Source organism: Antechinus flavipes, chromosome 3, assembly GCF_016432865.1.
Source record: "Antechinus flavipes isolate AdamAnt ecotype Samford, QLD, Australia chromosome 3, AdamAnt_v2, whole genome shotgun sequence".
Classification (NCBI taxonomy): domain Eukaryota; kingdom Metazoa; phylum Chordata; class Mammalia; order Dasyuromorphia; family Dasyuridae; genus Antechinus; species Antechinus flavipes.
Genome location: NC_067400.1, coordinates 255,259,075 through 255,286,624, shown reverse-complemented (window position 1 = coordinate 255,286,624; position 27,550 = coordinate 255,259,075). Strand labels below are relative to the sequence as shown.

Genomic DNA, 27,550 nt, shown 5'->3' with positions numbered 1-27,550 from the left:
TTCTGTACAAAAAGAAAAGTCTCAATGACAATTTATTGAAAGGATTCTTAAAAGCAGATAATGAGAAATGGGAATCCAATGGGATCATTAAAAACAGTTTAGGTTCCAATTGGTGTGCATGTCATCCATACTATACATGTTAACATACCCATTTACACTATGCAAACTGTAAAGAAGTGTTTTGATTCTAATGTTTGTAAGTCACCAAAGAAGTACAAAAATCTCCATTAAATTGTATATGGAAGGAAAGGCATGTTTCCTACAAAAACCTTCAGAATTCACTGAGCAAATACATAGCACTGTGCTCTCTGTTATTGTCATATGCCTAGTGCTTTATCTGGAAATATTATATTCTTACCAAACAAGTGTCATAAATTCTAACAAAAGTAGCCAGCAGCAATGTACATCAAAAGGGAAATTTAAAAATTATTTGGCTAAAGATTAATTTTATATCTGATTATATAAACTAATATTCCTTAATTTTAAAAAATGCTATTTTTTCCTTGAAAATCACAGAATAAGTGTAAACTTTGAAACAAAATTTCTGAATATTTACAATGTCTATATAAATATTAAAGACCATGGGATTGTAAATCACCTTAGTGGGGTAATCATCTATAAATTTTATTTATATACCCACTTACCAGAAATGTGTTTTATATATTTATTGCATATATCTCTCACATATGTGGGATTTGAACAACAAACTGCTGATATTAACTATATATGTGTTTGAGCTGGTCAGATAATGGAACCATGAATGAGGCAATCAGATCAGACAATTAAATGGTAGGTTTGTTGTTTTCAAAATTCAATTTACACATTCCAATTATACACTACTCTATAACATTTATTAGTGCTCCCTTTAATTCCACATTCAACTACAGAGCTAATATAGGGGAGAAAAATCTCATATTAACTCAGTAAGTTCCACAGTTCAACCATTTCAATTTCAAGGGAATACTGTCATTGTCATCATCTTATCTGTTTCTAACTGATGGATGTTTAAATATTTATGTGACTTATGTCAAGCCCTTTGTTGCAATAATGCAGTAATTTCCTAAAAAAAAAAAATGTGCTACTGAAGAATTTTCTGATATCAAAAGGCTTTTCTTAGTAGGAAAATGCCAAAAAATCCCAGTGTGAAAGTAACTTCCAGGTGGTATAAACAGACGCATAATTACACATTTTACATGTGTGTACATACAGTCATGCGCGCACACACGCGCGCGCACACACACACACACACACACACCCAGTGTACTGGAAGACAATAAACTGAATAGATGGCTAATATGTATGTGGTTACAAAAATTTTTTTAAGAGAGGTATGGTGGGCAATAAGGAAAACACTCTACATTCCTAAATGTAATCATTCTGGCCTCCTCATCCTGTAAGGTTGTGGTACTATATATAATTATGTTCTATTAAAACAAGAATCAATACTTTACAGTTTAAGAAACTTTACATATATACAAAAATTGTACATCAGGAATGGATTTTTAAAGCTCATATTGGGTTTTTCAGTATGAAAGTTCTATTTTCCTTCAATTAAAGTCTTTAATTCTTTCATATTGTGGTCATTTGCAACAGTCGTAGCATGATCCAGAGCTCGTACACTTGCAAGAAGTTTTACTATCTGTTTTATATTTTCCCTTTAAAAAAAAAAGAGAAAGAAAACATTTTAAATAAAAAAGCAGTAGTTGATATTTAATTTTCATAAGTAAACTTATTGTATTTTGATTACAAGATCAGTTTAAAAATTCATCTATTAACATATTGTTAACTGATTTTAACAGTTAAATAACAGACTGTTAAGAAAAAAAAGGTTTATTCAAAAAGCTTACAACATGCTATATGTATTGATCTGATATAGTCTCTCCAAATGAAAAAATGTATAAAACTTTATTGCATACTATAATCAGTATCCTTTGTTTTTTCCATTAAGAAATCCATATTGAGACACGATTAAGTCCTTTTCCTTGCAAACCTGAAATAATTACTGAGTAAACTAGTCTCATTAAATAACCAGTAATTTCTGCTGATTTGGGTAAATAAAAATAAAATGAAAAACATAAACTAAGTGTATTTATCCTGGAAAAAGAGTTCGCAATCAGTGGAGCTATTCTGATGAATTTAATCCATTTTATATCTGCAAATATGACTTTCTATAAATGTTAGCTATTATTAATATGTAAATACTAGTGTAGTCAAAATTGGGACCATGAATGGTACTCCACCAAGTAAATAAATTATCTAGAAAAGATTCTTAGGATCTCTCCTTATACGTCTCCACCCCTGCTGACTTATGGGTACCCAGAGATTCTTTTTTACTATTGTATCCAAGCCAAATATGGCCTTAAATGTTTTGCTTCATCCTTCTTAAATTTCATCTGGAAAAATAGATTGGCTAAAACAAACAAATTTAAAATAAGCTTTCGTAATTTGCCAACCCAATTCATATATATATACACACACACACACACACACACACACACACACAACATATATATATACATATATATGCATGTATGTATGTACTATATATATATATATGTATAAATTATGTAATGTGCATATACACTTAGCATTTCAAATTGAGTAGGAGTAAAATCAAAATCAAACCACACACATAGACAGACAAACCACACACGTTTTGAAGGGCAAAAGATCCAAACCTAAGATTTCACCAGTATAGCCTGTAGCCAACTTCTAGTGTGGAAATTCCCTCAACTGAGCAATATGAGCACTGAAAGATTTATTTGTCCATGGTCATATATCTAGGACAAGAATTCAGGTTTTCCATATTTCAAGGCTAATCTTTCAGCCACTATGTTATGCCTTTTATGTGTATTTTGTGTGAGTATATATGTGTATATACAGGTATCTGTATACATATATCCAACAATTCAAAAACAAAAAGTATACAACTTTAAACTTTAAAATATTTAATTAAATACTACTTGATAAGTTGATCTCTTATTTTGCAACTTCTTTAACCGATTACAAATAATTACCTTGCATTTCTTTTTTCTACATCAGAGCATCCAATGCTATTCCTATAAATAGTATCTGCCAGGTGAACTAGGTATCTACAAAAGTTTTCTAGCTGACATATAGTTCTTTCTCCTTTCAGATTTACAAACCACTGTTTGGGGAAGCAGTTGATTACCTGTAGAGTAGAAAAAAAGTAGTGAGCAAGGTTAGGTAATATAGTTATGTAACTTTATATCGAGGCTTATTTTAAAAGGATGATGCTTAAAACAACTTGAAAAAAGAATTAATTAATTTTGCCAATGTCAAATTGAGTATTCATATTTGGAAATCAAATGTGTTGAGCTAAACCAACTAAATGTGTTAGCTAAACCAACTTTTTAATGTAGGTATGGTATATTTTAAATAATCCTATTCTGCAGATCATGGACACCAAGTTGATTAGTACAACTGAAATGAAAAGAGCATAATACTTCTTAAAAGTCTTGAAAACAATCAGAACTGATGAAAGTATCCCAGCAAGAAAATACCACTAATAAAGCTAGTAAAGCTGCCCTATACTATTTTTCATATCAACTGCACAATCATCAGAAAACAGGATTAAAAATTTGGAATACACAAATAAAATTACATACTTATGAAAATATTAAGAAAACCAGTTTGCTTTATAATCATTTGACCATTTTTAATTAGTTTAACCACATATAATTAATCCTAAGTACTTAAAAGTACCCCCAAAATTATTAATATGGTACCCAGGATGCTAAGGTGGATTTAGAATTGATTGTGGGTTAAGTTAATTTGCAATCCTAGGTTCTTATGTCTTCTACTAGTGTTGTAGAGAACTTTACAAAATACTCAAAAAGTTTTTTGCCTATTTTTAAAATTTTTTTTTAATTCAAAATAAATTATATTGTCTTAGTTAACTTACATGTTGGGCTTTTTTGATGCTGTCATCTCCATATTCTGAATTTTGAAAAGCCATAAGGATGTATCTATTTAGCAAACCATCTATGGATAATTCTTGAAGGGTTTTGTTTGAAAAAATACCATACCACTGGAGAAAGTTTCCTAATAGCTGAGAAGAAAAGCAAAGTGCAGAAGTGAGGCAATATAAGAAGTTAGATTATATATATATATGTATACTGTAGAAAATATCTTTTAAAATGCTGGTATTGGGTAAAAACATTTTAGAACAACTACGTTACATTAAAAAGATAAATAAATGTTTTAATATGATTTAACCTAAAATAAAGAGGCTCTCAAAAAGCAATTTTTGAAGTCTTTCCAGATTGTAGGTATTGCTAGGATATGAGCTACACTATAACTGACTAGAAAACGCATGTTCTTACTTGTATGCCACTCTGAAGCAATGAAGGACTTTTGTGGGAGCAGTTTAATATTTTTTTTTTAAGATTTGAGAAAGGTGAAACAAGAAATGGATCATATCTCACTAATGCTGTACTTGTAACAAATAAGGCATATTCAGTACAATTTTATTACTGCTTTAATACGGAAAACCCTCTTACCTACACACAAATCAGCAAAATTGATTATAATCCTTACATGTCAGTATTTATGAGAAATATAAACCGAAAAATAGCCGATTTTGAAAAGTTTCAATTAAAAAACGTCTGAACAAATTCTTACTGAATTGAATAGATGAGTTTAACCTCTCTATGTCTGTTTTTAAAACTTAAAACGCTTTACAAACTTATAGTCAACACACAGAAATTTCTCTAATAATATTCACATGCAGAACCAGCTGCTATTGCTGACACTGAAAAAACTTGGAGCCATTAGAGAACATTCAGGTTCAGTGGCTGAAGTAAGGATACAAAGTGCTACATATAGTTTATTACAATGGATTTTCACCAACTCTAAATTACAATTTCTATTATCAGTATCATTTTCCTTTTACAGATGAGTAGAGTTAAACCCAAGTGTCTACTGACTATGAAAACTATGTGGTACCACAGTGCACAAAGTTCCAGACCAGTTAAAAACTAGTCTCAGACACTTAATAGTTGTGCTGGACAAGTAACTTAACCCTATTTGCTGTCCTTATCTGTAAAAGGAGCTGGAGAAGGAAATGGCAAACCACTCCAGTATCTTTGCTAAGAAAACTTCAAATAGGGTTGTGTAAAAGTCAGACAGAACTGGAAAAATGACTGAATAACAATTCTCCTCACTTTAAGTTCAGAGCTTTTATAAATAAACCATACGCTTACTACATTTTAAAAAACTGCAACAGCTTATGGACATTGATTCCAGAGTCAGACTATCTAGGAAGATTCCCAAGCATTCAATAACCCCTTCTCTATCAATAAATCAAATGCAAAATACCTCACTTTGTTCTGGGAAGATTATCAGTCATTTATATTTATATGAAAAGTTCAATAATAGTCCTTTCTTGCAACCCATTCTCTAATGTCTGTGTTAAGTGGAAAGATTATATAATTCTGAAACATGAAAAACATAATGAAGAATGTAAAAATGATGAGTTACATGTATATCAGATACTTAAGAGACTGAAGTGATATGGGGGTAAAAAAAGATTAGTGGGGGGGGTGTCAATTAAATTTTAAAAATTTCTCTATGCCCAGGAAAAAACGAGTTCAATCACCCTATAGTTCATAAACAAATTTTTCTGAGTTAGCCAAGAAATCTAACCATTACTGTTTCTCTTGGAAAGTTTATGAGTTTTAAATAACAAAACTGCAAACGAGCCTGTTTCAAATGGAAGCTTTCCTGTAAATATATTTTTTAAATATTAGAATTAATTTTATTAACTAATAAGATTGTTTCAAAAGGCAGCATTTATGAATTCTATATCCCTAGAATGCCATGGTCACTTACCTTAACCGAAGACCAGAACTGTCGCTGGAAAAACAAGTAAGGACCAGAGTTTTTATTTTCCAAGATACTATATATACAAAAGAAAGAGAAAAACATTAATTGACATATTTTATTCTAAAAGTCAGCTGATATAAACATTCATCAATGTTTATTGCATCAATGCAACAAAATAGGCAAAAAAAGGTTTAAAAGGCAGCACTAGGTTTCTGTTTAATTATATTTTAAAAGATATATTTGACATTTAAGGGATAAAATGTTTTCATTTACTTGGGAGATATTTGATGGAAAAATCAATGACTAAATATTATTACCTATTCATTAATTAACAACTTGCCTACCATATTATCAAAGTCTCTTTGGGCTCCTGAAACTCATTAAATTAGTAAAATCAAATGACAATTTATACTAAAATGGGAAAGCAGTAGACAATAAACAAGTTTTACTTACTTCTTGGGATACAAGGGCATGAATACATCATCATCTAATGTTCTTCTCATTCTTAGTAAGAGTGCCTTTAAATATAGCTGAAAATATTTTTTAAAAAAATTTGATAACCATTAAAAAAATTGTAATTTTTGAATTTGTTAAAATGTAAAAACTTATAACAAATCACATTTCTCAATGCTTGAACTATGTTGCAGGAGTTCTAATTTTTATGAAAGTTGTCTTTCATAGGAATTACTTAAAATACTGTTTCTAATAACAAAGAATGTTTCTTCTAGTGTAAAGGGAGATGATAGACAGTTGTAAGTTGTAACCTGTAACATAGTCATTCACATTTTCAATGGGGAAAAATAAAGAGCCATCTAAACATAATAATGCTTCTCAACTAGTAATGAAAATAAATTACCTGTGTGTTTTTATTTTCTGCATTTACCACTGAAGGATATCCACTTGTCAATTTCAACGTAATTCCAACCATTCTAGATGTCTGTGTTGTAGAGAAGGGATCCCAAGTATTTTCAGCTATTCCTATTTGGGTAAGAATGAGTCTTACTTGAAATAGAAGTAAAGGCAAACTGTATATAATAAAAATATAAAAACATATAAGTAGCAAAACAAAAAAAATACTCAGTAAGTTTTAATCATTAGGAATTCCTGCTTACAAATACTTTTTATATTCAAGGACTTCTGGGAATTTACTTTCCCAGCTAATGGAGCTATAAGAAAACTCTCTTGCTGCACCTGGAGATTTACTTCCTCTTTCTCCTTGTTGGTGGCCTGGATTGTCCCATCACCTTTATCTACTTTAAATCCAAAAAAAAGTCCCTAAAAATGCCTCTACTCTTCCTGTTCCCAAAGATCATTAACCTACTGACGTCTATTGATTCAACCCTTAGTGTAGATCTCTTTGCTTAGCAAATAGAAAAAAGGTGTATTACTTTATTCTTTATTAAAGATTAAGATATCCCCATTCCCTGAACAAAATTCTGTTTTTAAAAATTGCCATTGGTATATTGTAGTTCTCTTGCTTAAAGGTTCACAAGTGACTTTGAATTCCTGTTCTGAGTTATCTTTTACAGAGTGGGCAGGATACGTTCCTATGATTAGAAAAAAACTAACTATAGAACAAGATTCTTAGTCACTCTGATTTGTTGACATTAGCAGAAAGTTGTTTTATACTCCTTTTGTAAAGCATAATTGAGGTTTCCTAGCTAGATAAATGTCATACTCATCAACAATTAAGAACACTCAGAGTTTGTCTAAAAATGGAATTTTTCAAGAAAAGTCTGCTCTGCTGATAACATCTTATAGAGAAACAAAGGAAACAAAAAAATCTGTAAACCTTTTAAAAACTTTTGAAATATAAAAATTTCAACTTTTAAATATTTGAGAAAATCATTAGAAAAAAAGTCAAAATAAATAAAGAACAGGATAGTAGGAAGGTTGATTTGTCATCAGAACAAATGCCCAGTTAAAACTTGGAGACCATTTTCTCAGAGAAACAAAGAAAAATATGATAGAATTAGCATTAATATTATACATTTTGGACTAATGACGATGAATTTAAGTGTATCTACAATAATGTTTCAGATGAGAAATTTTTCCAAACAAGTTACAAACACAACCTAAGAATGCCACATATTTATAAATTGAGAACTCCTCCCACCCAAACGTATTACAATAGAGAAAAACTGTAAAAGCCACTATGTTAATAAATCATACCTGTTAGTTTAGGAAGAATCACTTTTTCCACAATTGTAGGTAGTAATGCAACATCTACATCTTCCTTTTCTTGCTCCTGTTCTTCACAGCCATAAAACAGCAAGGATTCAAACCACAGCATACTTTCAAAGTCACGACATTTTGCCTTGCAAAACAAGTAAGAATGTCATTAGAATAAAATATTCAAATTATTTTTATCATATGTAGAAGTAATATAACAAGGATATCAGTATATTAAAACACTTTACCAAGACAACAACTTATAATAGGAACTAAGCAACTTTTACTCTACTTGCATGTATTCCAGAAATTCAGCAATGGACAATTATTTTTAAAAATGAAAAGAAACACGTCAAGATTCTAATTCTCCTACTTAAAATAAATGTTAAGTCTTGGAAATGTCATTTTAGTCTGTGTCTTAATTTTCCTCCCTTACAAGAGAAAAGAATATTAATTCTACCTCCCTCAAAAGTATTTGTTTGCCAAGAATCAAATGAAATAGCATATGTGCAAATAGTCTCAAGAGTAGAAAAAATTACAGAAATATAAGGCATTTTATTTTATTACGAGCAATTAAATGTCATAGCATATCTTCCAAAATTTTTATGACTAAGAATACAAAGGGCATTTATTCCCAAATGACAGTTATTTAATCTACCTTTTACTGTTACCTCAAAATATTAAGTTTTTAATAAGTATTCATGAAGAACAAAGGAATAGGATTACAATATTTTTAATTTAAGTTATTTCTAAGTATTTTTACCATCAGGGTGGCGAGATAAGATTGGTTTCTAATTTTCAGTATATTGGAACAGAAGTGAAGGAAGACAATGATACAGCTACTCATAACCTGGCTAAAAATAGGAGAACTGCTGAAAAACTATAAAGCAAAAGGTAGTTTATCATGTAGGGCCAAAGGTTATAATGGATATAATCCTTAGTAACTAACATAATACCCTCTGCCAAGAATAGCATTGCATATTATTCCAGGACAGAACTAAATTGTATATTGGGTAAAATATTGAGCTCTTATTCTATGATAAAATTTAATCAAAGATAAAATAACTGTTTTTACATCTACTCACCTCCAGAGGAGTCCAAGTAAGAAGTTGCAACCTTATTAAAGGATTGAATAACTTTGGCAAACACAGACCAATATAAGCATCTTTATAAGAAGTAAAATATTTAGAACGCCATGCTTCAAACTGTGATTTAATACAATCAATCGAATAGAAGCTCTCAAGGACATCTTCAAAAATCTTACTGGATTCTTTTGAGATACGATCTAGGAAAGAAACACCACTAAGGTCATTACTAAGTATTTAAGTGTAAGATAAAAGTATCCTGCATTTTGTCCCGAAGGAAATAAAAAAATTAGGTTTTTACAACCATTAATAAAACAATACATATCTGTGTTATCGTAGAAAAGACCCTTGGACTTAGCATCATTAAAAACCTGAGTTAAAAATCTCTACTTTCATAGTTATTATCACTATACCCAAACGTAAATTCATTTAATCGTTTATACAACAGGGACAATAGCTGGAGTACATGCTTCAGAGCGCCATTGGCTACATCATGAAATACTTTTATATAAAGTGATTTATAAGCTTTTATAAGCTTTTAAGTACCACATAAATTCTAACAGTTTATCTTTGCCATTATTTTAAGCATTATAACAAATTTTTATTCTTAATACTTAAAGTAACATTCAAAAAGAGCCTATTATGTACAAACCAGGCAACTAGGTGGCACAATGGATGGAGCACTGGGCCTGGAGTCAAAAAAACAACAAAACCACAAAACAACTCATTTTCCTGAGTTCAAATCTGAGTCTCAAATACTTACTAGCTATGTGACCCTGGACAAGTCACTCATTTTTTTTTTTACCTCAATTATTTATGTGTAAAATGAAATGGAAAAGGAAATGGTAAACTACTCCAGTATTTTTATCAAAAGAAAACAAAAAACAAATGGGGTCACAGAAAGTCAAGACACGAATGAATTAAAATGTGCAAAGCAGTAGACTAAGTACAGAAGACACAAGAGTCAGAAAAAAGTGCTCTACTACAATTAGGAGAGAACACTTCTCTTTGGGCAAATGAAAAATGGATCTACATAAAATATGCCACTTTAGTTAAGCCTTAAAGGAAAATGTTTCTGAAAGACTGAAATGAGAAGAAAATTAATGGATACTGAATCTAAAATTATTCTTTGAATGAATTTAAAGAAAAAAAAATATTGTATGATGGCTTGTGGAAAGTTAGGATTAAGGATGAAAGAGCAGAAAAAGTGGAATGGGGAAGGGTGCCTATGCTGACATTGGATTGGAATAGAATAGAAAGAAGGAATTTGTAAGCCAGTAGGAATAAGTTTATATGCTAAATCAGTCACTAAGAAGGTGCTTAGTAAATGCTAACTGAATGCATAAATCCTAAGAATATCAGTGTGCAAGTCCCCCTTTGCTGGCATCTCCCAGATATAAACTTCAGGTAGTTGTAGTAGGGGATTACAAGGTTTAGGCTTTTGGCAGCTGGGCCAGGCAAGGGCTAAAAGGAGGGCCCTGCTGGTGGTGTATCCAGAGGGAATTACCTTACTTAGTAGCAAGTTTTACTAAATTCAATTTAAAACAAAACAAGAACAGAAATTTAGATTCTAATATGCAATGTTGTAACAATTGGAAAATGCATTTCATTAGATGCTTTATACTTTTCTACTTTAAACCTCATACCCCATAAAAACTAAACTAAAAAGGGACAAAGCAAAGAACAAGTTTTCATAGTCTCTCTGTGCACATCTGTGTGGTCCTGGGAAAGTCATTTAATGTTCTAAAACATCTTTTCCTAAACAATAAAATGAAGATAGTAATGTATATTATCAACATCAGAGGACTAGAGGACTGTTGTGAAGATTCCATGAAAATGTCTTACAAACTTGAAAGCTTTACAGAAATGAAGGCATTATAATGAGGAGGTAAATCTCCAAAGCAACACAATATAATGTCAATAATTAAGAAATTAATTCAAGTTTTAAAATTCATTTAAGATTCCTTTTATCTTTATCAGCTTTGTTTGGAAAGTTAGTTTTTTAAAGTACATATGGAAGTGTATACTGTCACCTAAAAGCAATGAAATATGATAAAACTCAGTCTAAAGTCTATGTAAGATAGGATTAAAATTGAATTGGCATATTAGCATTTAATTGCAAGTAAATAGCATTGGTTATACATTTAAATTTAAATGAATTAGGGTTTTTTTTCCTCAGTGAGCAATTCAAATTTCCTCTCAACTATTTTACTAGAAAACATTTCTTTTCAACAGCTATTACCATATTTCAAGAATACCTAATTTAACACACTTTTAGCAATTAAAACATTTCAATGTTTTGTTTTTGCCAATTTCTAATTTCAATAAGTTACTAGGCCTTATGCTAGGCACTAAGAATACAAAGACAAAGATACAGTCCTTACAACTCAAGAAACAAACAAATACCCAGTTAAGTAGGTACAAAATAAATACAATGTAATTCTGAGGTAAGACTGAAGCAGTAACATTGGGGGAAATCAGGAAAGACCTCTTGCAGAAAATAACAGTTGAAGTGAGCCTTCAAGAAGCTAAGGTACCCAAGAGATAAAAGATTATCCCGAGGCATGAAAGACATCTGTATAAAGGAAAAGAGATAGGCAACAAATATAGTGGTATGATTAAATCATAGTGTTAGGGAGAATACTATATCATCTAAACCTGGAAAGACAGACTGGAGACAATGTGAAGGGTTCCAAATGTTGATAAGTTTTTCTTATACCTGAGAGTGATCCACTGAGAGGAGCAACTAGAGACCAGCTGGTAGGCTTTTATAACAAATGCCCTAGTGAAAGGTAATGAGGACAGGAATTCCCAGAATGATGGTTGTGAGTGAAGGGAAAGGAATAGATATTAGAGATATTTTGGAGACAGAATTAGTAGGATGCAGAAGATGACTGAATAGGAGGATGAGGAAAAGAAAAATTGAGGTAACTTGTAAGCTGCAAAACTGGGAATCTATAAAAGTTATGGTATTCTCAATAGGAATAGAAAGATTGAGAAAAGTGAGTTTAGGGGGGAAATAAGTTGCAGGGTTGGACTTGTTGAGTTTGAGATGTCTACAGAGACAAGTGAAAATGTTCAGCAACCATCTGGAAATGCAAAACTGGAGATCAGGAGAAATATCAGAATGGATATGTAGATGAGAGTTATTTGCACAAAGTTGATAGTTGATTCCATGAGAGCTGATAAGACAGTTGGACAGGTAAAGGATCAGAGGATTCACAGATCTACAGCTATGTCTCCAAAGGAGTTACCTAGTGGCTGAATTATATGCATGATAAAAGTGATTATGTATTTTTCAGGAATTGCACCAGCCAACTAATACCATTAGTTTTTTTGTGAAGAAAAAAAGATTACATTTTTATTCATATGGAACATGAAAAGAGAACTTGTAATCAAGTTCTGGTCAGAGCAACCTACAAATGAAAAAGACTGGGGTACATAATTCTTTCCTTCAGATGTCAAAATCAGAGGTACATATCACAAGATTTTATTACAGGCAGTGGCAATACTGTATTCTTTTATGTTAGTTTGATAGGGGCAATTTACTCAAAATCTTTCTACAATACTCAACAACAACAAAAATCACCAAGTCACCGTTTTAAAAATAAATAAGTCAGCTTCTATGTTTCTACTTATTATTCCATAACTGTAAATAAGCCTAAAATACAGACAAAGGGCTAGGGAATGGAACTGTAATTTCATTGGCTCCATACTCCAAGCTGAGGAAATTCCCTGTACCAGTGCAGATGAATACTTTCTGTGAAACTTTCAGTCTTACAGAGTTACCTAGAGTCTGATGGGGTAAAGTCACTTGCATAAGATCACCCAGTCAGATGAGGCAGAAGCTGGATATGAACCAAGGTTTTCCTGGGCTTTCAGGTCAAATCTCTCTCCACTATGCCCAAATTCCATATTTAAATATACAAACATCTAACCTCTTTCCAGACTGAAATTAGTAATATCTGTCGATGTTTCTTCATCATCACTGGAAAGACCTTCAAGGTGATCTGCCATTTTGCCGGTTTGCTCCCTGGCTTGTCTGCGACGGGTCCTAAACATAAACAGTATCAAGTTCTCCCAAACAGATTTTAAAAAATATGTCTCTCACCACATACAATGACCACAAAGATGGGAAAGCATTACCTTCTGGCTTCTCGCTCTGCAATCCGACGCTTTGCATGCTCTTGATACAGGGCTCGGTCTCGTCCAAAAGAATCAAGATTTGGTGCCATCAGAGCTTTATCTGTAAGACATCGATGACTCAAATTAAAAGCCTCCTATCAACAATACTGGGGAAAGAGTTTGCATAGAACAAACTAGTATGATAGACTGCTTGCTAATCTCAATACAATGTGATTGGTTCCAGTTAACAAACCTGAATATTTCTGTGTTCCTGGGGAAAGGGGTAGAGGAAGCAGCAGAAAAACTGAATTCGCTTTTAGAAGAGGCAACAATTCTAGGTATATATAACACTTTTCATCTTTTTTCAGCTCTTAAGTCCTGAAAATGGTGCATACTATTATGAACACACAAAAATTAAAAAATCTAAATTGCCTGACTAAACAAAGGAAACATTTTCCTTAAGCATGAAGATTTCAAATGTGGTGTGCTTCATAACATGAAAAACAGCAAAGAAAGACAGGCAAGGACACAGAAAGAAAACAGCTTTGTGACCTAAATTCTATTTAAACTTTGGCCTATATTAACAAGATTAGATTTCTTAATCACAACTATCTTTTGGAACCATGAAGGAGAGATCTCAATAAGTCCAACTTCACCATTCCAAAATATTCTTCCTTTTATACTTTTCTCATCCCTATTTCCAAATTCCTAAACTATGAATCTTTGAAAGGAAATAATATAGGACTAGAAAGGAGATAAATGAGGAGATATTTGAGGGGAAGAAGTAACACATGAAAAGGTACCAACTAAAGCTTGTGAAGATTCCCCCCTCACACCTGTTGTTTTCTGGGCTTGTCCAAAACAAGACAATCAACAGCAGGAAAAACAAAACAAAACAAAACAAAACAAAATGGCTTATTTTCAAAATGTCCTATTACTACTGAAGAAGATAGAAGTTTAAAAAAAAAAAAGAAAAAAAAAGAAAAGAAAAAATTAAGTCTTAAGATAGGTCTGTAGGATTTTAAAAAAATATCTGTCAGAGTTTGCTTTTGACAAACTCCTGGGGCAAGCTGCTTAATGTCCCCATGCTTTAGGAAATCTAATATTACAAGTTGAAGAGAAGGTGCCAATCTATACTGGTACAGGCAGTTTCTTATATTGATGCAAAAATTGATCCAGTCCCTATTCCTATCTACTTGGATAAATAACGAGGAATTATTTAATCATGAGTGCTCCCAAAAGTGGCCATAAGCTCTGTACATTTCCCCAATCTATTATTTCAACTAAGGAACTCCTTGGTACCCAAACCATCATACTTCTTAAAAACAAACTTCAATAAACAAATGATTTAAAGTATGGATAGTACTATAATATTTTAACTATCATCATTTATAGGCTTTACAAAAATAATAAAGTTTGAGGGAAAATATCTGGGAAAACATCTGAGTCAAGCGATCCTTTTATCTCTATTCTAATCCCTCTGTTTTGAGGTAGCAAGGATTATCAAAAGTATAAATTAATTTATGCAGGCAATCTTTGTGATAAGTTTTCAGAATCTTTTTAATGGATGTTAACACTGCTTTGGGAAGCATTAGAGATTTTCACCATTTCCCACATTATTTTTCCTCAAATCTTCTGATAATGTTCGCTCCTTGACTCATTTTTTATTTTTTTAAAATTCTCAATTTAATTATATACCATCCCATAGATATTACAGGCAACACTTTAAATAGTGTGAATACATTTTGATGAGCATTTTATAAGCAGCAATGGAAATTGCTTAGAGAATCTAAAATGTGTAATTCATGTTAATCATTTTATTTAAGAAGGAGATTTTCCCCAACAAGTTACTAATTACTGAATGACAAAAGGCTCAGGTTAGAGAAATCTAGCTCGGTCCTGAGCAAAATGGTTAGGGTAGGATGCAGAAGGCAAAATCTTCAAAACATCAGAACAACAAGGCAAAATAGAAAATCAAAAGCCATTTGTGGCTCTCAGCTCAAGCTAGTTTATTCTGGAAGCCACTACTGGTACCACTTCTTTTCTTTGCCTCTCCCAAATTCACAGGATATGCCTATTTTGCTAATCAAACACTTCTTTTAGAAAGAGGTCACCATGAATGTTAAGTGATATCAGCAAAGACAGACGCCCCCCCCCCAAAGAAAAAAAACTGCAAAAGAAATTAATTTTCATACCAGTAAAAATTCTGATTGTCTAAAAACATATTAGAATGCATGGGCAAAAAAAAAAAAAGAGTCTCAAAGATTTAAAATTAAGAAAGCCGTATTTTTATGGATTGAGCTAACTATATATATGTATGTATATATGTAAATGTATATATGTATATGTATGAGTGTGAGTGTCTCCAGGAAGAAATATATGAGTCTCAACTCAGTCTACCTAAACAGAGATTAAGAATCATGTTTCCCTTCAAATTTGCAGTATTATTTTTTCTTTAAACTACTCTTTAGCCAAAGTAAAAGTATTGTTGGCATACTATATGGACAAGACACTTATCAGGTTAAAAAAAATGAATATGCAAATAACTATTACATTTTCAAATCACTTTTACAAAGTGAATAAATATTTCAGAAAGACTAAAATTCATTCACATTTTAGCCTACAATTTTAAATATTGCAAAACATTTAGTATGCTAAACAGCATAGTATGGAAAGGGACATTTAAAAAATATAGAAAAATACTTTATCCAAGATATATTTAAATGAAGACTGTAAACTCCAGAAAGCTATAGTTTTGACATTTGATTCATATAGTAACAATTTTTACAAAATAAAATTTTGGTTAAAAATTTTTTTCCCCCTATCAATCAGTTAGTCTTCAAGCTTTGGGTGATCAAGTTAACATAATATTTAGCCTTAACTATGTGTTGAATTGAAAAAAGTAGGAAAAAAAGATAAGATGGTTTCAAGTTAAAACATGAATATGAGGTAGTGACTGAACTCTAAAGAAGAGGAAACATGACTAGAGAAGACAGAAATAATTACAAGAAAAAAGGTAATAGTGAAAATCTCAGAGTTCTTGTGTGATGAGGAATTTAAAAAATACACTTTGAATCTATGTTATTTTTAGATCTTCCTGTCACAAGAACAAAGAAACTTGTTTTTAAAAAGTACTCTGAGACATCTACTTTTCAATTAAGCTGCACTAAGTAAACAAGGTTGTTTAATGAATAATAAAAACCTTCAAGATGGACTGACTTGAATGGCTTGAAAACTCCGAAGATTCATCTTTTATATCATCTTGTCGTCTTTGGACAAGGCGGGAAGCTCGCTGTTTGTACAGCTGATGCATTGCTGATTCAAGTTCGTTAATCAGTGGCACCTGCAAAAATACAACACACTACGTAACATCAAATTCTAGCTGCTTAAGTATTCGGGGGTTCCATACTAATCCAAGAATTCTGAAAAAGTATCCTAACTATGGTCAGAATAAAAAAATGTAATTTAAAAAAAATGCAAGAAATTAATTTGTGTTTCTGTAGTTCACAAATAAATTCTGTTCACAATTCCAAAAGTCTCTTTGAATATGTTTTCCAATAAAATTTGCCTACCAAATTTTTTGGAATATCTCAAATTTTTTTAAAAGTGCATCATTAATTTCTCAGCAGAAAGGTCTGATTCTCAAAAATACAAAGAAGTCAACTACACAATTATCATTGGGCAGTGCAAAAAATAATATATATCATCTGTTTCTTAAATTAATCTAAAAGGCAAATGAATAATTTAAGATAATCTTAGTACTGCCCTAAAATTTATAGACACTAAATAACTCAGTGGTTTATTGAACTTTTAAGCAACTATCAACAAATAGGATAATATTACTACAATAGTTTCACTAACCTCTCTGTTAGCAACCAGGATTTCCTGTTATGAGGCACTAATGTCTTAAAGCATAGTCAGGAAGTTCCACCTCTTGCCACCAAAGAATTATTTTCCTTTATTTTATTATAAGACAGTGAGTTTTCACATAAATTATCAGTATAAGAAATCAATGAACTCTGCTTCTAGTTTATTAAAACATTATAGTTAAATATATTACTGGTTCTCCTTTAGCACAAAAGCTTTTATAAAAAAGCATATTAATACAGTATAATACAACAAAATAGAAATGCTTATTTCTTAATCCTAAGTATCATGAAGCTTCCAGAAAAAACTAACCATTACATGTACATAGCCACAATTTATGATTTCTTGACAGTGAGTACAAATGGAAAGTACTTAAGAGTTATGGGGTTTTTTTGTTTTTCTTTTTTAAAAAACATTGGCCCCAAATGTTAAAGCAGTTTCTTGAATGGAATGGACTGGAAATGGATAATTAAAAAACAAAATAAAACCAAAGACAAAAAAGAGCAGGTAAAAAGAACATCTCAGTTTAACAAGTTTTTGTACATCTGCATGAGATTATTGCAAGAAAAAAAAAAAAAGCAAATGTTCACTGAAAGGTGAAAATGATGTAGTCATTTTATTCTTGCCCCTAATGACGGGGCAACAATGTCCCCAAATCTTCACTTACTATTGTTAAGTAGTTTTTATAGATGAAATTACAATAATTTTGTGTTACATTTTAACAAAGAACACCCTACTCCCTGAAAAATTTTAATGTATATTCAACAACTAAAAAAAAGAACAAAGACTAAGTATGCTTAAACTCACAAGAAACAGGATTGAAGACAAACCATATTTTGTAAAGAATTATAAAATTCATCCTTCACTTCTAATACTAATTCTTTAATGAAATTAATGTAAATATATATTTCAAATTTTTGGGTTTCTCATAATGTAATTTTCCTAGTTTTGGATGCCTTTTAACAAAATCCACAGAAAATTCTACCGAACATAAGAATCCATACAATTCAAAACTTAAATGTAACTAGAATTACTTTAATGACTTTCACCAAAAAAAATTCCCTTCTTCAAATCTCAAGAAACAAACAAACAAAACCCCATGACTAAGTATTATTTTAGTAGTATGTCTTTTACTAAACTGGAAGCCAGGATGATGGCTAGATGTAGAAGGAAAAACAAAGACACTGAGAAATTAGAATTAGAAACTAGAACAAAAGCTAGAGATTCTGATTTTGATTAAAATCTAGAAGCATTAGAACTTTTTACTGTTGCACAATTCAGCTTTAAGAGGAAAACTTAGAGGAATGATCAAATTTGTAGTCTTGCACTGAAGCAATGTCCTTGCAGTGTCATCAGTGATCTGAATCTTCAAGATTATAATCCAACTCTGTTCCAAAAATAGTTCCAAGATAGATGACTCATGACAATATTAATTCTGCAGCATTTTCAAATCAACTTGTATATATGCAATTATTCAAAACTAAACAATATTCAATGGTAAAAGATAAACTACCTACATGAGATGAATTAAAATCAAATGCTATATTGGTCTGACATATATGTATGGCATCAGATAAATATAAATTCCCCTCCTCTAATGTTTTTCATGTGTGGCCTATAGTATGAATAATATGAAGTATGAAGAATAATTTCTACATAACACAGCAATACATTCTTTAACTTTTCTGTAACTGGCAAAATTCATCAAGTATTTAGTACAAATAAATGAAAGGACCAAAGTGGGGAAAAGAGCCAAAAGGGGACTGAAACTCCCAGAAATTGGATTTTTTTTGGAGATGTTACATAGTTCTTTACAAAACTACATGTCTTTGTCTTAATTATGGAGTGTGATTTAACTTAACATTTATTAATTTTAAATAAAAAAGTGTTGAAAACACAAGTGACCTAAATGCTAACAATTATTACTTGTTACTTTTTAAAATGCTGTACTAGCCATTAAATAGATATCCAACTAATGATTAGAGTATCATATAATCTAAACTTAACTGTCAACATTAATTTTCTTTCAGAAGCTCATATTCTCAAATAATTTAATATGTATAAATATGCAATTTTCTGTACAATAAGACCCAATCCCCAAATTCCTTATTTTCAGTAAAAATGTAAAAGATAAAGAGGAAGCAGTAATCTTTGAGTCACAGAAGGTGACCACCACAATGATTTCTAGGTTTAGGTCAGCTCTGTTGATAGGAATAACATCACTCTGTTTTCTGCTAGTTATATACTTGAGGAACATGAACAAAACTAAGTCTATGCCTTCACTATTCCTTTATGTACTGTCCCTACTCATTGGAATGCTATAACAAGGGACCATATATCTTAGATATTAAGAGCGAGGCCAGGCATATAACAAAACCCTAAGATTGAATCAGGATATCAATAAACTACTGTAAGTCATGGACTTGCTCTAATCATAAACCACCTGGGCTCATTAAGGAAGCCGAATTCAGCCTGAAAATGATCTGTTACTAATCCCTAGTTTTAAATATTACAATATCTAAACAGCAGGGAAATAAAATACTTAAATGTTAATGTTTTGCCAAGCCATGTTTCCACAATATAACAGATTATACATTGATCTACATAGACGATGACAAAAGAAAAAGCTTTCTTTCAATCTCTATAAAGATTAATACTTTATATAATTTTCTTCCAAACACTATTTCATGGGGAAAAATGATAAAGGAACAGGTGGAGACAAGAAGAGGATTATCATTTTTAAAGCTAAGAACGAAATAAATGCTGTATGGTTTTTATCAACTAATGGATGAAACAATCCATTTTTTGCATTTTCCATTATAATCTCAGAAAAGAAATATTTAGCTATATTGTAATTTCTAATTTGGAAGAAAAATTAAGTAAAGGACAATTGTAAAGAAAGGAGATTCTGAGGAAATTATTAGAAATGTAATCAATGAGTGACAAAATGAAATGCTAAAAGTGTGCCCAATACATTCTTCTAAAAGCAAACATTTAGAATAAAATGACAACTTAAAAAAATGGTAGTTCAAAATGAATGCTTCTTGAAATGGATGATGCTATAATTTAAAGCAGAATACTATTGGAAACAAAAATAACCAAATCTATACTAAGAAATAAAAACATTATTAAGTCATTTTGTATGTATTTGGAATTATGTATAGAATTATAATAAGCAAAGTTTAAATCTAGTTTTGAAAAAAAAAATCCCATCACATTAGTACCTGACCTGTAATGCTTTAGGGGCAGGCCAAATCAGTAATCTACTGTATGATTAAATCAAAACTTGTCCAAAAATGCTTCAAATAATATGAGAAAAGGCACTCATCAAAGGTTATACTATTAAAATTATTAACAAAATCATGAAAGTAAAGCAGCATATCTTTTCATTGTTTCTTAAAAAAAACAAAACAAAACAAAAAAAACCTTAAAAAAACAAACAAAAAACCAAAACCCAGAAAGGTGCTAAATAAAATCTAGATTCCCCAACTTTTGATTTATTGAAAGAGATTAATATTTTTGCATTCTTACCTTTTCACTGAAACACTCAAGCAAGTCTTGGACATACCCTCGCATTTCTTGCAAAAATTTATACCGTTCACCAATACCCCCAGAAGACCCTTCCAATCTTTCAATAGCCCTGGTAGAGTCCACTCGGCTTTGCAGATGTTTCTCATGTTGCTGTCGATTTGCTTTGTGCAATTCTTTCAAGGAGTCTAACCTTAGAAATGAAAAAAAAAGGATAAATATAGCAAATTCATCTCCAAAACTTTAAGTTGTCAGGACACTTGCAATATTACATTATAATGCAATTAGTTCCAATGTTAAAGTATGAAAAAATGCACTTTTCATCTGCACTGCTTTTTTTTTTTCTTTTTAGGGATTTTTCAGACATATTTGATAGGCTAACCGAATTCTCATTCTTTGTTTTGCTTTCTCCCCCCAAATCTTGACTACACTTTTTCAGTGTCCAGAAGGTAGAAAATCAGATTTGTCTTCAACAAGATCATATGGTGACATTTTTATAATTTTTTCCAGGCTTCCACAGAAGTAATCCAAGGAGGTAGCAGAACAGAGTATGATGTCATCTTCTGTTTAGTTTCTGAAGATGGGCCAGTGGCTCTTCATTGATGATGTTCTGCGTCTGCTACCCCAGACTAAATGTTGCCTGAGGGAACAGAAAGCTAGAAGACAGGTCTTTAAGAAGCTGATCTGCCCTACCTGTCTTTAAGCTGTTTCTTTACCAAATCAATAGTAACAGGAGTCATCTCATTACTGGGAGTTTTGAAAGGGACTGTATTATCTGTTTTTTGAGATTTGGCTTCTGATGATCCATAGGCTGTATAACTGTAAGGAATGCCGTACGACGAACCATAAGGTATTGTCTGGTATGTATTTTGGTAGTACATATTTACTTCTGCAGGCTGACTTGCTTGAACCTATAAAAGAAGGCATGTGATACATGAAATACTAAAATGCAACTGTCAATATGGAGTAAAATACAATTCCAATAGAAATTGCCCCCAACTTAGACTTAAAATGCATTTAAAATTTTAAATTAGTTAAAATTTAGTATTACACATTTCTTCAAAAGCAAACAAAAACCATAAGGGAACAAAAGGGGGAGCCTACAGAGATATATTTTTAATTTTAACAGACCTTCAATTGATGCCTAACAATTGACAGAATTATTATTAGAGAATGCTAAAAGGAAAAAAAAAAAAAAAAAGAGTTCAGAAATTATCTAGTCCAACTCCATATGTAAAGAGAAGGAAACTGAGGATCAAATAAGTGAAATTATTTGGCTCAAGGTCACAGAACTGGTTAGTGATAGAATTAGAATTCAGGTCTCCTCATTGTGATTCCTGTGCTCTTTTTACTAGTTTCTTCTCAGCCCAGCATACCAATTAAGGACTTGTAAAATTCTGGCATCATCAAAAAAGATTTACTCAAGATGAAGATAATTTTTATCGGTATGGTTTATAAAAAATATTCCAAATTTATTCTGCTCTCCTCAAAGGGAGGCAGCATCAAGTGCAGAAAGGGCACTGGACTGGAGTCATGAAGTCTTTTACCACACAGATGGATTGTGGCTGAGTCACTAACATCTGAGCGTCAGTTTCCTCACATGATGCTACTTGTATCCAGTTGTAGCCAGTGACAACATTTGTAACCTTCATAACCTACCTTACAAAGTTGCAATTTTGCAAACCTTAAAAGTCACATACCAATGTCAGCTATTTATCCTAGAGCTGTAGAGTTACTAGCAGTCATTTAGCTAACCCAAAGACAGAAGCGATGTCTACTATCAACACACATGACAAGCTGTGATCCAGCTCCTGCTGGAAGACCTCCAATGAAGGGAAACCAATAATAACTTGAGGCAGGTGATTCCATTTTTGGACAGCTCTAATTGTTAGAAATTTTTCCTGACAGCAAACCTAAATCTATCCCTTTGCAGCATTGTTCCAGTGTTTGCTTTCTGGGACCAAATCACACCTTTCAAATGAAAGTCCTTAAAATACCTAATGACAGCTTTCTTATTTTTCCTGAGCCACCTCTTCTACAGGTCTCCATCTATTTCTAGTTCCTTCAATTTATCCTTGTGTATAAGATGAAATCAAGTCTTTCATTTTCCTAAGTGCCCTCCTCTGGATTCTCTTCAATTTATCAATATCCATTCTTAAATCACTATGCAACAATATATAAACAGTACATTTAACCAGGGTAGAGCACAGAGGTGCTATTTGCTTTCTCCTTATTCCTGGAAGATGTTCCTCTCTTATTACTGCAATACCTTTTTTTGACAGCCTGCTGCTGACTGTGGGGTTGTAAAAGCCCCCACTATAAGTTCACCAACATTCTCAGATTGTTTTCTGGCAAACTCCTATTTAACTATTCTTCCCCAATCCAGAAATTGAAGTTTATTTTTGGAATCTTATTCTCTTTAATCTTATTATATGCATTATCTTTTGATCATTTTGATCATTATCTTTTGAAATCCAAAATGTAATCCAGTGTTAGCCATTCCTCACAATCTATACTCTCTAATGAATATGCCACTCATATTAGTATCCAAGCCAATGATAAATGCTAAACAGCACAGGGTCAAACACAAATTCCTGGGATATTCTGCCAAGTTAACAGTGAGTTATAACTGATCACTCTGAGGCCAGACATTCTATCTGCTCTGAATTCATATATAACTTTATTATTTTACCTAGCCTATATTCCTTTTTTCCCCATGAGATTTTAATCAAATGATTTACCAAAATCTAAGTAAATTATTTTTAACACCTTCAAATCTACCAATTTAATAATGAGATCAAAAAGGGGGTGGAAGGCAGTCTAATTTAGCACAACCTGCCATGCTAGCTCTCTGTCATCACTGCTTAGTTGAATATTCACTAATCTCTTCTTTAATTATCCATTCTAAAATGTTTCCAAGAACCAAAGTCAAATTGACTGGCTTATAATTTATAAACTCTGTTCTCTTTCCTTTTATAAAATCAGGACATTTGTTTTCTAATCTTGCAGTGATCTCTCAGCAATCACACCTGCTATTTGTCCAGTATACCAAAATGTGGTTTCCATTTGCCAAGTGACCTGAATTCAAAGTCAGTCAGGTGCTCTCTATCTCCTTTACTTATCTTGAGTAGCAAATTCCTGTTCCTTGTTTTTAACTGTTATTTCCAGTGTTTCTCCTTTATTGAGAAAACAAAACGAGAGTGAACAGCCTTCTCAGTTGTCAGTGATCATCATCCAGTTCACCCCAAGGCTCTATTCCTTTCTTCTCCCAATATGGCTAGGTAAACCTCTCTGTGACACCCTCTGCTTTTCTGGTCAACAGCCCTGCTGGCACTGTTGTCACAGCACTGTGCCAGGCACTTACATTCACCCTGGCTTACTTTCTCCTGCTTCCATCTTCTGTACTCATCTTTGAAATCTAATTTGCTTAGTTAATTCCCTGTGCACCAACATCACTATCTTCAACCATGATCTGTTTTTCCTTCTCACTGAAATTATTTCCCTTTGTCTTCAAAATTTCTTTCTTGAGTTTCCTATTGTTTGTGGAATGGTAGCTTTGTTACATTTTAATACCAATCTATTTTTCCTTTGAAATCTCCTTCCTCATAATCCAGGGAGCATGCCAGACTCTGCCTGGTTTTCCCTTCCTGTATCCCAAACTCAAGGACAAACTGATCTCCCCAAGATTACCAACATTTCCATCTCAACAACCTCTATCTCCAGTCTGGAATGTCCCCCTTTTGGCTCTTTGACCTTTTAAAGGATGAAGTGATATCATTAAGACAATTCAAGAAGTCAAGAAGGTATAAAGCAGCTCTGCTTTTTTCAGGTGATATCTGGATGGAGGAATCTTCCTATCACTCCTATATCAAACCAATGTGCCAGGTTGGTGACTCATGTCTCTCTCTCCTCTATTTCCTCTTTCTGCCCAAGTGATATTACAGTCTAACGACATCCCTTTTGGTTTTTCTTTCCATTGATCTTCACCCAGATTGCATGGTACAGTAGAAAGAGAACTGGCACTAGAATCCGAGGACCTGGGTTCAAATCCTGATCTGATATAGTGTGTGATACTGGGCAAGTCACTTAATCTCCCTGGGTCTCAGTTCTTCATCTGTCAAATGAGAGGGTTGGACTAGCTGGCATCTGAGGTCCCTTGCAGTTATTATATTGTACATTCTCCACCATGCTTCCTCCCTGTGATTCCTGATTTTCTCAGTAATAGTATTAAGTAAATACTTAATATATGACACTAACCCTCCTCCTCTTTCCCCCCTTTTTACCTAGCTTCACTCTTTGAATTAAGTATGATCATTCAGTTGAACATTACAGTCATGGGTTTCATCTCACCAAGTCTCTGATGCCTATGAGGTCAAATTCACCTTTTGTTCCTCTTGCTTGTTGCCTACTCTGTGGGCATTTGAATAGCCATTTTAAGCTGTGAAGTTTTAGTACTGGCTCTTTTCCTAGATTTTTGTCTCCTGTGAACTTCTGGGTGTCCCGACTACTATTCTTCTGCCTTCATTGTAGCTACTCTCTATGGTGTCTAGCTTGGTAGATATACATAAGCAGTTTTCTCCCTCATCTCTGCTTTTTAAAGTCCTTTTGATTAGATCTGCAAGACAGCCAGCAAATACATTCTTACCAGTCTTTGTTAATTATACTCCATTTCAATATTTTAAAAGCTGTGGTCCAGAAATCCAAAATTCATTCTCAGATATCATTTTAGCCAGTTATTCATTTTTTAAAATGAATTTCTCACTTCTACAAAAATGCCTTCAGTGAAAAACACAACTTTGGTCCCTTGCTCATGATTTCATCAACTCTGGTAATACTTCTTAGTTTCTTTCTGGCAATATAATTTGTACCCACGTGAATGACCAAGAATGCATAGGAATCATCTGTATTGATGAGTCTTGGGAGTCTGTATTATGTCTTGGATAAATGTCCCAGAAAGACAAAGATACAATTCCCTGAACAAAGACTCCCTAACCATCACCACCTTTACTCTTTACTTCTTCTTCTGAATCTCACTGGATGATCTCACTTAATCGTTCCTGGGACTCTTTCATTCTTTGGAGGACAGATAGCTGCTTTTTCCTCAGAACATCTAGCTACCGCCTAGAACCTGAGATCTGTGTTTTTAGGACTAAGTGTATACCTGTCTTTCTCTTATCCTTTGTGTTCTGTATTACACTTATGTATTCTCCAACCTCATATCAAGAGTCAAGAATTTCCACTCTTCTGATCGCCATGTCATTCCACTAAAGCCCTGCCTCAGCTTTCTTTAAAACACTTCCCTGTCCCAACAAATAAAATGTATGGAAGGGTCACTTAAGTCCCTTCAGCCTTTTTTTTCAGGCTTTTCCAGGAGGAAAGGCATACTAGATTAAGAACCTGGAATGTGCAAGAGCCAGCTTGTACTGGCTTGTGAGAGCTGACTGTTAAAAATTTCAAAGTGAGCCAATGCTACAAATCAGGGTTTGATTTATTGTTTTGTTGACTGTCTAGACTTGAGAAAATGGAGAAAATGTTAATAATGAAAATTAAACTTGTGTTTAATTTAAAATATATTGTGGATATATACACACACACCCTCCCCCCTTCTGCAACAGAAAGTTGATTATTAAACATTTACCAGAACACCTCTACCAAGAATAGTGGTATCAGCTGTAATTTATATTATGAAGTTAGAAATCTTTCACATTACATATTTTAAATGGAAGATGTCAAATAACTGCCCATGTGCTTTTCAATTTACTACAGGCCTAATGAGTTAAAACAATATTAGTACCATTTTATAGATGAGGAAACTGAGGCTCAGAGAAGCTCAAAGTCATAGAGCTACTCAGTGTTAGCACCCATAATCAGGTCTTAATATTCCAAGATAAGCTATTTCCTCTGGGCATTGTTACTTTGAATCTAAAACTTAGTTTTACCTTCTATTAAATATACCTGTCTATAATTTTCTAAAAGTGCAAATTAGTTATCACTTTCTTCTTTAAGTAGCAGTTAAAATAACAGGCATGGGTATCTCTACCCAACAATTTTATCTGAGGAAACAGAAAAATCTATTTTTTTTTCCTGTCTAGAAAAAACAAAACATTAATATAGCCTCTTCTAAAATTCCATTAACATTTTTCTATTAGTCACATGTAATTTTATTGGAAACTACTGAATTTCAATATCCTTTTCCTATATTCTAATAGGATTCTCCTCAAAAATCTGATAATACATGACATAGCTAACAGCTTTATGTAATAAGGTTGGCTGAAGTAATCTGACAAAGAATAGTCAATATAATTTTTTTAAAACTAATGATTTTGATTAATACCTTTAAAAATACATTAAGAAATCATTATAAAATTAATTTTTAGGACTTGCCTGAGGTATGTTAATTCCTTTTCTTATCTGCTCTTGTTCCCATCGACTTAGTTCTTCATCCTGTTCCCCAGTTACTAAGGCTTCATCATCACTCCCCTCAATACCTAAACAAACATAAATTTTTCAAAAATGTGAAATATATCCCAGTAAGCCTTATTTTAAGTTCAATTTTTTGCTTTAGGTTTTCATTCACATAGAACACACTTGCATAAATGTCCTACACTTCGTTGCTTGATGTGGAAATATCTTTGGGTTCTTTAAAACTATGCCAGTGTAACTGAAGCGCTGATAGATTCAATGATATTGGAAAGATTTTGAGTATGTCATTTACAAAGTCTGCTCTTCAAAGATTAGCCTTCCTAAGTACAAAGAGATTCTAGAATTTCATCACTAATAGGTTAGCTCCTGGGTTAAGACATTCATTGACTAAGATGACCCATAATACAAATACAAATGATGGAAAATAAAATAAGATCTGTCAGCTATTCTAACAAAATAGTAATCTATTCTTATCATTATCAGTGGAACCATACCTGGGTACT

The 27,550-nt window shown here is 32.3% G+C and overlaps 1 protein-coding gene across 1 annotated transcript in view; it reads right to left on the bottom strand.

Moving 5' to 3' along the window:
• The window catches only part of PAXBP1 (PAX3 and PAX7 binding protein 1), a 40,679-nt gene continuing 13,129 nt past the window's right edge, over window positions 1-27,550 (bottom strand). The window contains exons 5-18 of the mRNA XM_051984957.1: window positions 27,009-27,112; window positions 21,318-21,535; window positions 20,628-20,817; window positions 16,449-16,572; window positions 13,251-13,350; window positions 13,043-13,158; window positions 9,105-9,304; window positions 8,020-8,164; window positions 6,704-6,825; window positions 6,301-6,377; window positions 5,854-5,920; window positions 3,926-4,072; window positions 3,018-3,172; window positions 1-1,655 (exon numbers count right to left, since the gene is read on the bottom strand). Coding sequence (XP_051840917.1) covers window positions 1,538-1,655; window positions 3,018-3,172; window positions 3,926-4,072; window positions 5,854-5,920; window positions 6,301-6,377; window positions 6,704-6,825; window positions 8,020-8,164; window positions 9,105-9,304; window positions 13,043-13,158; window positions 13,251-13,350; window positions 16,449-16,572; window positions 20,628-20,817; window positions 21,318-21,535; window positions 27,009-27,112 — 1,883 coding nt within the window. The 3' untranslated portion in view covers window positions 1-1,537. The remainder of the gene's footprint in view (window positions 1,656-3,017; window positions 3,173-3,925; window positions 4,073-5,853; window positions 5,921-6,300; window positions 6,378-6,703; window positions 6,826-8,019; window positions 8,165-9,104; window positions 9,305-13,042; window positions 13,159-13,250; window positions 13,351-16,448; window positions 16,573-20,627; window positions 20,818-21,317; window positions 21,536-27,008; window positions 27,113-27,550) is intronic.